At 39.6% G+C, this 14,682-nt stretch overlaps 1 protein-coding gene across 4 annotated transcripts in view; it reads right to left on the bottom strand.

Annotated features, from left to right (window-relative positions):
* Nucleotides 1-14,682, bottom strand: part of add2.L (adducin 2 L homeolog) — a 50,113-nt gene that overhangs the window by 23,414 nt on the left and 12,017 nt on the right. For 3 of the 4 annotated variants that reach the window (XM_041586946.1, XM_018253389.2, XM_041586945.1), the window contains exon 2: nt 232-446. In XM_041586946.1, the coding sequence (XP_041442880.1) occupies nt 232-408 (177 nt within the window). In that variant the 5' untranslated portion in view covers nt 409-446. Of the gene's footprint in view, nt 1-231; nt 447-7,928; nt 8,109-14,682 lie in introns of those variants that run through there. The other variant, XM_041586943.1, reaches the window with a different exon arrangement.

The following is a 14,682-nucleotide window of genomic DNA, read 5'->3' as shown; positions in this document are numbered from 1 at the left end:
ATAAGTTTTGTCTGGCCCTTTATTAGAAATCTGTGATAGAATTAAGTTTTTTTTTGTAGAAAACACTCAACTGGACTGGTCAACTGGTTGCCAGCTCAAGATGAAAATTTAAGGCATTGCTGATTTAGTGTGTAGTGAAAAGCACCATGAGAATATGGGGTAGGCGTTTAATAATGTGATTGTGTCCAGTGATAAACATTTCTTCCAATCACTCCCCAGTTTAGCACTTACTGGACTTTGCATTATCATGGTCACTCTCTTCTTCTGCTCCATTATATTAAAGTCTTGCCTGACATCAGGCGCCATATTTCGGACACGCAGATATTCCGGGTCATCTTCAGTGTATCTGTCAAAATATTTCTGCTCCAGTGGAGAGGACACAGCCTCAGGGGTGGCCTCACTGCTCATCTTTGCGGGTCACTATGTTCTCCACCTTGTGTTGACTCCTGAAAGTCAAGAAACATATTCAGTACGTTATGGGGAATATCATTACCATCACAACACCACTAAGCGATAAATACTTATTCAAGAACAGCCTAAATATGGCAAATATCTATTTCTGGGAAGGTGCTTTTAGTACAATAGTGTTAAATGTGTTGTTAGCACAATATCATGAAACCCATCTGCTACCTATTTATTATACAGTACAGGTATGGGACGTGTTATCCAGAATACACAGGACAAGGGTTTTTGGAAAATTAATCTTTCCTTGAAACTTCATACCGTAAGTCTGCGAGAAAATCATATCAACATTAAATGAACCCAATAGGCTGATTTTGCTTCCAATAAGGATTAATTATATCTTAGTTGGGATTAAGTACAAGCTACTGTTTTATTATTAAAGAGTTTTTAAAGATGTGAATTATTTCATTATAACTGAGTCTATGGGATATGGTCTTTCCGTAATTCAGAGCTTTCTGCATAACTGGTTACCGGATAACGGATCCTATACCTGTATAACCAACAATGACATTGACGTGTTTCGATCCACCTGGGACTGTCATTAGGGTGTGAAACAGAAAGTGAGTTCACAGCTTAAATACCCCACGCACCACTTATTTGTTTTCACATGAACACATGAAAAACTTCCAACAAACATGTCTTAAGATCATACAGATAAAATATGCAACAGTGTAATAAAGCAATGTGTTTAAATGTATCATTTATAGGGATACATGTGGTACTGTCAAAATTGCATCAATTCAATAACTCAAAATATACAAATGATAACATTATATATATATAATTTGACTTCATTGACTTCAATGCGTTTCGCAAATTTTTCGGCAAAGCGAAACGGGACTCCGACTGCCTATTATATTATAGGGAAGCATGGACACCAGCAGTGTTCCATTGGCTACTGTACCTTGAGAAGAAGGGACCGTCAATTCCTATCCACAGCAGTAAATGAAGGGAGAATTTCACTGCATACAGTCAGGTTTCTTATAAAAACATTACACATTTTTAAATTAAAGTATATTGGAGATAGGTTTCTTTTTCATTGAAGAAAGTAAAAATGGGATTTTATTTTTTTGCCTTTACATGCCCTTTAACCACTATTTGGCTGAAGAAGCCAGTAAATCTAAGGTCTAAGGAACTTGTTTGTATTTTTAAATGGATGCTTCACCATTAAATTAACTTCAAGTATGATGTAGAAGTCATATTTGAAGGAGATTGCCAGCTGGTTTTCATATTTTATATTTTATACAATATAAAAAATGAAGACCAATTAAAAAGAAATATTAGTTTATGGATTGTGCTGTGTACTGTGTGCATTATGAGAGTGTTTCCTTCACATGGTGGGAAGATATGGTTATTAGTTTCATGCAGAGAGCTCTGTTTAGTGGGGGCCCATGGGACCTCAAGAGCAGAAGGCATAGGAGCACTGAGTGCATCTCCCTCTTCAAATATGTCAGCTCCCAAGTGGCCTATGTGCTTAAAAGTGTCTCCAAACCCTGACCCTCTCCCCCTGATGCTGATGTTAGTGAAAAAGAAGCTGCTGCTGTTTTCCATCTTTCTATTAATAAGCATGCATGCATATACACACATATGTGCACACAGGGAGGCACATTTATCAAGGGTCAAATTTCGAATTCATGTCAGTAAACTCCCATAAATTCGAAATTCGACGAATCAAAATGTATTACTAAGATCAAATTAATCTAACTCGGACTGATTTAAACGACCCAAAAATTTTCAAATCTAATTCGATCAAACTTGATTCGCGTTTTTTCAATTCGAATGTCAGAAATGTCCAAGATTATCCCTTGACATATCCCATTGATTTAAACAACAATTCGGCTGGTCTTAGGTGGCGAATAGTCGAATTCGAATTCTTAAAGGGCCAGAGTATGATAAATCTTGAAAATCTATTTTTTTTTTAAAAAAAAAACAAAAAACTCAGATCGAGTTTGGATAACGCCCTTGTCGAATTTGACAATTATAACCATAACAAAAAATTCAAAAATTCTAAATTTCTATTTGACCCTTTATAAATCTGCCCTTTATTGTATGTGTCCATCGTTTCCACTGTCGCACTATGCGTTACAATTGCTGCTGCTGATTGGAATCAAATAAAAAAACATGGTGGATCATGTCCCACTGGCAGCAAAGAATAAGTGCTGCCTGCCGTTGCTTTTGTTAAGAGCAGTGAAGGATCGACAAAAGATTAAATAAGATATGATGTAACAGGCATAAAGCTACTGTACACATTGGTTGTAGTTGAACTATACCATCATCTATATAGTATGTATTCATTTCTGACCCCAGTTTAACTATGCTGCAGATCATTTCTCCCCTCTGACTGGGTACTACACGCAATTTGTTTTGTGAATTGGAAAAGACTTGGCATTTAAACCACTGTGCATCTGGAGCCTTTTTTCCTGCAAGTAATAACGCTCTGTGTATCATCACTCGCTAAAGTAGCCTGGTGAATTATTTAGTTTCTGTGAAATGCCCCTTGTGATGCTCGTACCTGTAATTCTGCATCTGGATGAATTTGCAATCTGTGCATTTTCCTATATACAGCACCGGAGTCAACCAAGGCCAGTTTATGGGTAGAACGGAGAGGACGTTTTTCTGAGCCTCAGTCTCGGATTCAGCTCCATGCTCAGTAAATGATTTGGTAAAATTAAAATCTACATTATTACATTATAATACACAAAAGCCATGAATATCTTGTAAATGATATCCTTATAAACGGTGAGTTCTGATGTCATCAGTTATAAACGGTGAGTTCTGATGTCATTTCAGTCACATGACTCATTGAAATCTGTGTATTATAATAAATAAAGTACCCCCAGTTGTAAAATATGAGGATATTAGAAGTTACCTCGGAGTTCCATGACCTGTATAAAAACACTCGGCCTTCGGCCTCGTGTTTTTATATGGTCATGAAACTCCTCGGTAACTAATAATATCCTTATATTTTACAAGAGGGGGTACTTTATTCACTATATTACTACAATATTATTTCCCGTAACATTCTGTAGAAATAGTTTGATATAATGGAGGTTCATCCTGCGGCCCTTCAGCTTATTTATTCAAGCCTTGGCATGGTTAAAAACAGGGAGGGGGTGTGGCATAGGGGCATTCTCAGGCATTAAGTTCAGAGCTAAATTCTGTATTTTGCACTGGGCTTCAACTGACCAATGGCATTCATACAAGCAATAATGCAGCACTTATCACTCCAGAGCTTGTACCAATACCCAAAAGGCCCCAACCTCCCTGTATTATACTATTAGCCCTCTATTTCTCTGATTTAGTCTTTGTGAATCTAAGGAGTGACTTGGGGTACGCTGTAAGTATATAAGTATATAAGTATATAAGTATATCCAGGTATGGGTCCTGTTATCCAAAATGCTCGGGACCTGGGGTTTTCTGTATAATGGATCTTTCCATAATTTGGATTTTCATACCCGCATATTTATTCGATGCAAATTCATGCTCTAGATCCAATCCCTGTATGTGTAGCTCGGTGGACTTTGTACGTAAATCTGCATCTTTTTGCTTTTCATGCACCTGAGGCCGTCTGTTACTGCGTCTCATTACGCGAGCATCTCAGGCTATTGTGAGCATCTCAGCGTGTGTGTGGGTGTGCAGAGTAGTAGATAAGAGAACTCTACCACCAGTACCAGGGTATCCTTGTGCTGAACAAAAAAAGGCCCAAAATGACAGCAGCTTTAAATTCTGTTAATTTATTGCTCTATGACAACATGCCAAGGAAACCAGTGAAATGTTCTCTCTTGATAAATATGGATTATTTGCTTGACAGCAGCAGCGTCCTAGTTTTGCCTTGATAAATACTATCTCAGAACTGAACATCCATCTGCACTGTGTTACATGCCAGCCTAAATCCTCCTGCTTCACAGCCTTTATTGCTCATTATAGGGCCTCTGGTGTGTCTTACATATAATACAGGTCACCTACAGGCACCTAACAGGAACCACCGGGACATGCAAGCTGAATTAATAGACTGTACAGGCCTTGTAGGCCCAAACATGACTCTATGGGCTGCTTCCGTGTTCCATGAACTAATCTGCTGGCTACAATATATGTTCTGTCACCATAATAATTAACATAACATTTTCTGTATTTATTTAGATCTGCCTTTAACTTGCCATTCTTTATATCATATGAAAAAAGAAAGTACATTGACTCCATGGTACTGAAGCGGTTAAAGGCATTAAATCCCAGTTCTCTCTATTGCCCTCCTCCTCTTCTACAGAACTGCAGCATCCCTGGGGTTGCTAGGATACAGTGACAGGAGTGAGGATAGTCACGCAGCAAGCTAACTGCCACCCTCGCTCTATCTCTATAAAGTCATCTAGTCATAAACATGTACAAACATACGTGTTACAAGAACACAGGCAGCTGCTGCCAGCCAACCGTCCCCCAACAATTACTGGCAACCCAATGTCCCAGCTGTATCCAGAGGCTCAGCTGTTATAAACATGTCACAGAATCAGCACAGCATTCACTGTAGGTTCACATGATTAAGGGCAGCCATAAACCTTACAAAAATAGCACAAAAATGGGGAAAATGTTAGCAGTAAAAAACAATTAAGGGCCCCGTCCCCCAATGCTAGACTAGGGTTTGGGGTCCGTATAAATAGCTTCTAGGGTTGCCACCTATTAGTTCCGCAAAAAATGAATGAGGGTCTGGATTATGGTATCGAGCATGATGCACTGATTTATGGGGTGCTGTTAAGAGATTTGGGGGCATGTTTGTGACTTGTGCAGGAGGAGTTTTTTTTGGACAGATTATTGTTCGGGTTTCACAAAGCTGCAACCCGAACAGGCAGTTGAGACCCCAACAACCTTAACATCATAAAATAGAATTTGAAATTATTTATTAAGGTGACAAGTCCCCTTTAAAGGGGACCTTTCATCCGAAGAAATAATTCCAAATTTTATTTTTTGGTGTTAGTCAAGCAAAATAAACTTTACTCACAATTCTTGGAATTCACAATCATGTGAAACAGGCAGCAGCCATTTTCTCAAAAGTTTTATTAAGGCAAGCTTTGCCGCAAGACAAAATCTTATTTATGCACCGGAATGGGGCACCTTATGCCCATGCACTGGCTACACAATTAGATGGTGAGGAGGGAGAGGGAATGTGGGGAGAGCAATGACATCAATAGCAAGTGCAGAATGGAAAGTGAAAGTAATTACCTGCCCCATCTCTATGGCATAGAGGAGGGGTAGACAATATATGATTGACAACTGAGACGTTTAAATGAGTTTATAACAGTTATGGGTGTCTTAATAAACAAAATAATTTGTAATTCATGTTTAACATGAAAATGACTTATTATGCAGCTTTTTTTTTATGAGTGACAGGTCCCCTTTAATGGGACTGCATTAGGCAAATCCATAATGGAAAAGGAACTTGGAGTCCTTGTATATAAACTTGGCTGTAGCAAGCAATGCCAGGCAACAAGGTAAAACAAGGTAATGAGCTGTATTAAAAGGGGCATAGATTCATGGGAAGAGGGGGTTAACCTTCCACTGTACAGAGCCCTGGTAGGGCCCCATCTAGAATATGGATTATGGATAGAATATTTGGTCTCCAGCACTCAAACGGGTCACTAATGAATTAGAGAGGGCCCAGAGAAGGTAAAGCTGGTAAAATGTATGGAAAATTTCAGCTATGAGGAAAGATTTGGCAAGTTGGGTTGTTCTCGCTGAAGAAGAGGCCCTTAATATATAAAGGGATTGTACAATAACCTCTCCAATACTTTATTTAACAGTAGGTCTTTCCAGCTGACACAAGGTCACCCATAACGATTAGGAAAAAAAGAGGTTCCGCCTCAATATTCGGAAGGGGTTTTTTACAGTGAGAGCTGTGAAGATGTGGAATTCTCTCCCTGAATCAGTTGTACAGGCTGATACATTAGATAGCTTTAAGAAGGGGTTGGATGGCTTTTTAGCAAGTGAGGGAATACAGGGTTATGTGAGATAGCTCAGAGTACAAGTTGATCCAGGGACTGGTCAGATTTTGGAGTCAGGAAGGAATTTTTCCCTCTATGAGGCAAATGGGAGAGGCTTTAAATGGGGTTTTTGCCTTCCTCTTGATTAACTAGCAGTTAGGTAGTTTATATGTAGACTTAAAAGGTTGAACTTGATGGACATTTGTGTCTTTTCAACAATGTTAATTTGTATAAGCACCATAGAAAAAGCACTTGTACAAAAAAAATTCCCCTAATTATCAGATATCATTTCATACATGGACTCTGGGAAATAAACATGAAACATGAAAAATTGCACCAGTTTTAGCATTTTGCACCGTATCCACTTATACTGTAAATAGTGCCTGATAACTCTTTAGTCTGCTGCTACGCTCCCCCAGCCTGAGCATGCAAACTGGTGTGATGGTGCTGAAGTTAAATGTTCCCAAAGCAATTTCATTATCTTACGGCTCCTCAAAACCTGTAAGAAGATGATCCAATTTGCACAAATATACTGAAACTGTTAATTATTCAGAACACGATTATGTCCGTATCCTGTTTATAGTCCCTGTTAATAAATGAGTGCAGCTCTGTGGCAGGAATCACCTTTCCCCCCTTTTTTGACGACACTCACCAAAAACCTCTCTAAATTGACCAAGAGACGTGTTTGTCAAAGTTTGTCAAAATCTGATAAAATTATGTATATATCAGGGATGGGCGAATTTTTCGCCTTGTTTCGCTGCGAAAACGACGACCGTAGACTAAAAAAAATGGGCGTCGGCGAATTTTTGTCGAAACGGGTCAAATTCGCCCATCCCTAATATTCACAGATATTTTATTTTTTCACAACTCCTTTTGCATAGAGAAAAAGAACCACTGTTCATAACAAAGGGACAGCCAGCAGTCTCAGCGTGGGGAGGAGCCACAAAATGTGACTACCCTTTATATTTAATATTAGATCCTGGGGTTTTCTTTTCACTTGTGCAAAATATAGGGGCCGTGAGCTGTTGTGAACTAAAACTCCCAGTAACCCTAGTTGCTTGCAAATTAGAATAAATTCTTTAATACAGTATGTTTGCCCTCCATGGGGTAATCAGACCTATTAACTTACCCACTCTAGGAAGTGCAGCAAACAATGTGAGGCTGAATAGGAATAATATATATTCATGAATGAAAATTCCCAGCATTCCCCAGTGGCCTGATGGCTGAATTACATACATGAGGCATGTAGTCCTCTAGCGGTTGTATTACATCTCCCATAATCCCCCAGGCAGCAGTCAGGAGCTGGGAGTTGTATTTTAAGGAAAACTGGAGCCAAGCCTTACATACAATATATACATACAGAAATAATCTAATGACTGTTACACAAAATATTATTTATTTTGTACTTTGATATATGGGGCCCCTCAGATTCTGATGCCCCAGACAACTCCTCTCTTTCCTGCCAAATAACTGTCCCCACAACACACAGTTACTCACTGAGCATCTCCCAGCAGCATCAGGCAAGAGGCAATCGTCTCAGACTTCAGGGACCTTCCACTCCTGGCAACGGGCTTTGGGCTCCAGTGACTGTCCCATGTGGGCCACCGTGTACTGTCCCTGCAGTCTGAAAATGTGACAGCATCTCCCACATGCAGATCTGTCTCATGATCTAGTCAGAGAGGGGACAGATGGCTGCTTCCAGGAGATAAACTCACTGCCTACTCCACCCACTGCTCTACCTAAAAAAATAAACTTCATAGCTATTAAATAAAAGCTCAAAGAGGGAGGGAAAAGTGACACATGTTACCAAAATGAAAAGGCAAAAAACAAGTTCCCATGGGCCTCCAGTCTCCAGTCCAGAGAAGTAAATGTCCCTAGCATAAGTACCAATGACCAAGTTGGAAATGAGACATTTTTAATAAATAATAGAATAGCATAATACAGAAAAGCCTATAATTGGATTTTTACAGCCAGCTGTAGGTTGAACAATGAAAGGCAATGTGTGATCGGTTGCCATGTGGTTACTACCCAGTTTTAAATCTGCCCACTGTTTATAAACATAACATAGATGCTAAACTATACCAGTACCGTTACCCAGAGATATCCATCAGCGATTAGTTTTGATTAGGGATGCCATCTTTTCTGGGGGAAAATAAAGCTAGAGTGACATGTCAGCAGATAAAGCTAGAAAGTGTGGACAAGCATTGAAGCATTAAAGGCTGATCAATGCAAGGATGCCAGATGCCAAGCTTCTCTTTGAGCAGATCTAGGTTCATACAAGGTTAGCTTTTATTAAACTTGAATTCCTGAAATGTAATGTAGTCAGACGCACAGCATTCGGTCATTTACTAACAGGGATATAGGTCAAGTGATGAGAGCTGAATTCCATCCTTCCCAAGTATCTTGTGCTGTCTCTTTAAGATGGCGTTCCCTTTTTATCAGGTGACACAAATAAAGCAACTAAAAAAATAAAGCAACACCACAAGGACCCAGGCTGTCGGTTAGAGATCAATGCTCTTAAAGGCGAACTATCACGAAAATTTAAATTTTATATAAGCTTCATCATATTAAAATAAGAAGTTTATTATATTAATATATAATAAAAATTCTGTACCTTTTTCTGAAATAATAAGTTTATCTTCACTATCCCTCAGCTCTGTTTCTCTTAATTCTATCTTCATGCAGCAGTTGGGTGTCAGATATTCATTGACAGTTAGATCCAATATATCTTATAGGGGGACTCCCTTTCCTAGCAGATGTATTAGAGCTCACTCTATTAAAAATCGCCAGACATCATGTGTCTTTACATGCAAAATTTGGGCAAAAGGCAGTTATTTTGTTAGATTTTGTTTGTACTGGAATCAGTTATTTAATTCATCTGCTAGGAAGGATCCCCCCCTATAAAATATATCTGATCTTAATGTCAATAAATATCAGACACCCAACTGCCGCATGAAGACAGAATAAAGAGATAAACAGATGCTGAGAGAGGAATAATGAACATAAACTTGATTATTTCAGAAATGATGCAGAATATTTAATTGATTGTATTTAGAAGGTTTCTTGTCTCAGTATGAGGAAGCTCATTTTAAATTTTCATTTTCAAGATAGTTCCCCTTTACATTCAAGACATTGACACATGTTTTGTCACCTGCATAATTTCCAACTTCAGCATTTGGCAAAACACTAGAAATTTCCAGATGCATTGATCTAAATAGAAATCCTGTTGGTTCATTTTTTGGTCATTAAATTATCAGCCAGAGACATGGTTGCCAATAAAGGAACAACTGCAAGTGTTTGGTTTGCCCTAGTGTCCATCAAGCTGGAAATTACCCAGAGCACCAAAACACCAGTTGTGTTAATCAGCTTGCTGCAACGTTGTGTCAGGAGTCAGAACCAGGAATAAAGCCACACAGATACAGCTTTCGATCGCAATCACTTTTATATGTAACTTTACATCTATTAAAACATGTGAATGAATGTATAGTAGAAAATTGCTTAATTTTCTTAAATTATGCAGGGGTTCCTGCCTCAGTTTCTTAAACTATAATCATGCTAGTGTTCTGATTTCTACGTTTCAACATGCTGAATATCTGAACTCAGTTCTAATGAGCCCTGAAGCATGTCCATTTGGCAGGTGCTTGCTTTCAAAGGCACAGCTATTAAATACACAGGCGCCAATGGATGGTTAGTAATAAGCTGTGCTGTATTTTATATGGCTGCACAGAAGGGAAGGCAGTCTGCTGCACAAACTAAAATGGATTTTTCATCAGCCATTCAGTGCACTTTATAGTAGGCTGCCAATAGCATCCTTTAGCTGGCCCAGGTCCATAAAATGCATGGTGTAAAGGTAATGTTTTAAGTGCGTTCAGTCATATAATTGTATTTATTTATCCCGATTAAAGCCATCTGTACAACATACTCATAGATAAAGGGATGGAATGGCGACCCTATGTTGCATTATACTCATAAAATCTTGTATCTGTCTACAGAAGCCTCAACCTCCTGGGAATAGAACCCAAAGGGGTCTATGTGTAGATTGCAATTATGGGCACAATCCACTGTGTTGTACTTTGCGTTGTACCTTGCACCCTGCTCTGTGCACTCAATGAACTGCCCGATGTTTCTGCATTCCAAAAGAGAGCCCATAGACCTCTCCTGAGATGTTCAAATGAAAACAGTGTTGGCTGATGACTGTCAAAAGCAATGAAGTCCTGGCTAGGATTCAATATAGGTCAGCCCCCCTCCCAGTTACTAGTGATTGTCTATGGCATCTTACAGCAGCCCCCCTGGAATTTCCGGAAGCTACAGTCTGGGCCGTATAACAATGCATTTAACCTGAAGAGTTTGTAAAATACATGGCATAACTGTTTATTATATTTTTTATTTACCTTTGCTACCTATTGTTTGTTCATGCTAATGAGTTTTTATGTGCAGGATGCAGCCTTTCAGAGGCCCTTTCCTTCAAGACATTAACTCCATCTGCATTGTTTACTCATTAATATTCCCTTTTCTCTTCCTAATACAAACCGCCTTTGCAGTCCCCAGTACACAAGCTAATTAGAGAATACTGATATATCACTTATTTCTCTGCAGTTCCAAGCATATCTAGGTAAGTAACCCATTTTCACCCTAAAGATCACCCTAATTGACCTTCAATCTAGGCTTTCAGGTGTATCTAGGAGAGCAAATAGATATTCTTTTAAAATCCCACCCAAACTGGCATATTTTGGTGATAAACATTTCAAAATTATGTTGGGGCATGACCACTTCCACAAGTGTGATAAATTCATTATAAATAACACCAATAAATTCAGATACTGCCTATGCTCAGCTGTCACTTTGTTTCCATAATTCTTTAAAGCAATGGTTTTAGATGGGATGTTTTCAGGGCTCTAAACAGAAGGCAGGATCCATTTTACCTTCTCAATAAGAGCAGCCAACAAACAAACTGTTTCCACTTACCACTAGACTGAAAGTGATCATATTACTATGGAGGCTCAGGATAAAAACATGTGGTAGAGAAGCCAAACTGAGCCAAAAATACCTTTAGAGGAATGTTATCTAACGTTCATGTTTTAAAGGATGGATAAGTATAATAGTACTCAAATTCCATTGCCTTATGAAGATTAAACATTTGTGATCCACTTGATGAGTTTAGAGTTCAGCTAAATGTGTAAAGAAATCTGCTTTTAGTTGCATATGTAAATTCTTGTCATACAGTATATATGACTCTGGGAACACCCAGTCCACAAGTCCAGTTAGGGTTTGATTTGGGAAAAAGTCTATTTGCTTTCCTACATATTCCTGGAAGTTTAGCATGAGGATCACAGAGAGTGGGGCTTGGGAACGAGCACACATTTGCTGTTCTATATATTATTATAACTATGGCTGATACTGCAAAGTTTTCATATAAAGTATATCAAACATTGCTATGAGTTCTTCAAAGAGATGACCTTCAAGGTGGGCTTGACCCAAAAAAAATCCATCAAACGCTGGGATAGAATGAGAATGGCTTTGGAGAGCTGTCCAGAGTGCTGAAACACAGTAAAAAGAATACACCTCTCACTGTCAGATCTGTTTCATTTGGACACAAATACTTTTGTGCTGCTTTGCTCAGATAAAGATACAGGGGACGGTAACTTGTACTGTAACAATCTTTGAAGCTTTGGGCCATAAAGCTTCTTTCCCAATAGGCAGAAGGGACACTTTAACTGCAGAAGAAACTTAAAAGACATTGGAAAGTTGTATTTAAGGTATTAGTGAATATGAGGGGTCCCTGTGACTCTTAGCTATTCTTCCTTTGTGCCGTTTATTGTCATGACCTTATTTTTAAACAAAATGAATTGTCTTACATTAAAGGGGCTCTTTATAACTTTTAGTATGCTGCAGAGAATGCTATTCTGAAACAATTTGCAATTGGTCTTCATTTTTTATTTGCCATCTTTGAATTGTTTAGTTTTTTGTGCAGCAGCTCTCCAGTTTGGAAATTCGGCAGCTCTGTTGCTGCTCAGGTCCAATTTAACCTAGCAGCCAGGCAGAGTTTTTGAAAGAAAGACATAAATATGGATAGATGAGGGTCAAAATAGAATGGAAAGAAAAAAAAGTAACAATAACAATAAAACTGTAGCCTCACAGAGGAACTTGTTTTTTTGGCTGCAACAGAACTCCATTTGAAAGCTGAAGAGTGTCAGAAGGAAATCCAAATATTCCAAAAACAATAAAAAATAAAACTGGGGCCATTCTATAACATACTAAAAGTTAACCTGATGGTGAGCCACCCCTTTAATTCGATTGTGAATAATGACAGTTGCCATAGCAGTAGTGGTGGACAATTCCACAGTTATGCCATAAGTTAGGGGGTTCCAATTATCATGTTTGGGAAATGAAAAGAAACAATTCCATGTGTTTTGCCAGTGCTGATAGTTTAGAACAGGTTGTCTGATTGGAGGCCCATTGGGCTTCATAGACTGCTTTCTATTACATCTATGATATGACTTCTAATGACTTCTTTCAGATTATGAAAGTTTTTGGTTTTACATTGGATTTTTTTTTCTTTAAAAGCCAAGGTACTCAGGCCAAGAACAGATGACCTCTGCTCGGAAATGTGGAGTGTCTCAGAGTGGAGTCTGCTGTATTTGCCATAGTGTTTCTTATGGTTTGCAAAGGGACGTAATGAATGCTGATTTTGGCCATAATTGACTACCACCATTCTCTTTTTGAGCACCACAACCCCAAGTGCCGTAGATCTAAGCCATAGGGGCTATTTCTATGCCCTGTTTTCAGTGGACACAGGATTAGACCGGGTTAGGGCAGTCAGAGTACTGGGCAAAATTTTGGTGGGCACCAGTGTATGGTCTGAGGAACAGGGGTTGTGTTTCCTTCGTGTGCATATGTCAGTGCAGCAGGGTCAGACTGGGTCGTGGGAGACCAGGAAAAAACCTGGCAGGCCCTGCCAACCCAGGCCAAATCCCAGCTCCTCACACGGTCACATATAACTTTGAAAGGCTGTGCAGCAACATCAACTGATGTGATGCTGGGGGATGGGCATGGGCAGGGCCCAAACTAGGGGTAGGCAGAGTAGGCACGTGCCTAGGGCGCAAAGTTGGAGGGGCGCCAGGCACGTACCTGCTCTGTCGCCTACCCCATGTCCGGTTCTCTCATTTCCCGTCTTCTTGCACGCGATTGATGCTTCTGCGCATGTGCGCACGCCGACTTCCGCTTCTGCGCATGCGCACTGGCGCTAAAACGCGCATGCGCGCCGGCGTCAACTTGCGCATGCGCACATTCAGCCGGCGCAGCGTCGGCCCAGGTTGCCTAGGGCGCCTGCCCAGTGTGGCCCGGCTCTGGGCATGGGTTGGTATAGGATGGGTTGGTATAGGATGGCCTGCCAACTTAGCAACTGGGGTGGGAGCCCTGGCGGGCCCTGGACACCCCAGTCCGACACTGCAGCGCAGCCAGAGGTACCCTGCATGGGGGAGTAGACTATTAAGTCCCTGTAAACTATTTTAGAAATAGCAGCCACTAACCCCTCTGGGTGACATATGCATTGGAATTTGCATAATAATATTACTGCCTTACATACAAATTATCCAAAAATAGTATAGTGGAGTTCATTCTAAAATGTGGTGATTCACAGGATGTAATAAAGGGGTGAACCTTTATCAATATTAATCATTTTATTAATTAATATTATTAAAAATATTAATACAAATATACAGTATCAATGATACAACCTTTTGATATACTGCTTGTGAGCAATAACTTACACACACAAGTAAAAACATTTACTTAGCTTCGTATGATAGTAATTTACAAGAATAGCCAGTTCAGCATTAATTCAACACAATCGGGGAGCCCCACAACCTTTGGTTCATCACCCTCAGGTTCCTGATAATCAAGCGATGATCCAAATCCTGGCACCCACTCATGGGTCCAAGGTGAAGCTCCTGATGTAAAGTGAAGCTCCCTTTTATAGAAACCCCTCAACCCAACTGCTTACTTGTGCATTAATGTGTTATGCAAACTGTTGTCATAAACACAAATTTCTAACTAGTCAAAGTATTAGCTTTGTACCAGGCCTTATTTGTTACTCAGATAAGTTGTCTGGATAGCTTATTGTTAGCGATAGGTGAATTGTTCCGGCAGGTGCGAATACGCTGTGAATTTCTGCGTCTTGCTGCCGGTGAATTAATTGGCCGCGACAATTTGCCGACACTGGTGACAATTAAAGCACGCCCATCGACTTTAA

This window comes from Xenopus laevis, chromosome 3L (assembly GCF_017654675.1).
Source record: "Xenopus laevis strain J_2021 chromosome 3L, Xenopus_laevis_v10.1, whole genome shotgun sequence".
Taxonomy (NCBI): domain Eukaryota; kingdom Metazoa; phylum Chordata; class Amphibia; order Anura; family Pipidae; genus Xenopus; species Xenopus laevis.
Note: the sequence above shows the minus strand (reverse complement) of the source record. Positions and strands in the feature narration are given on the sequence as shown.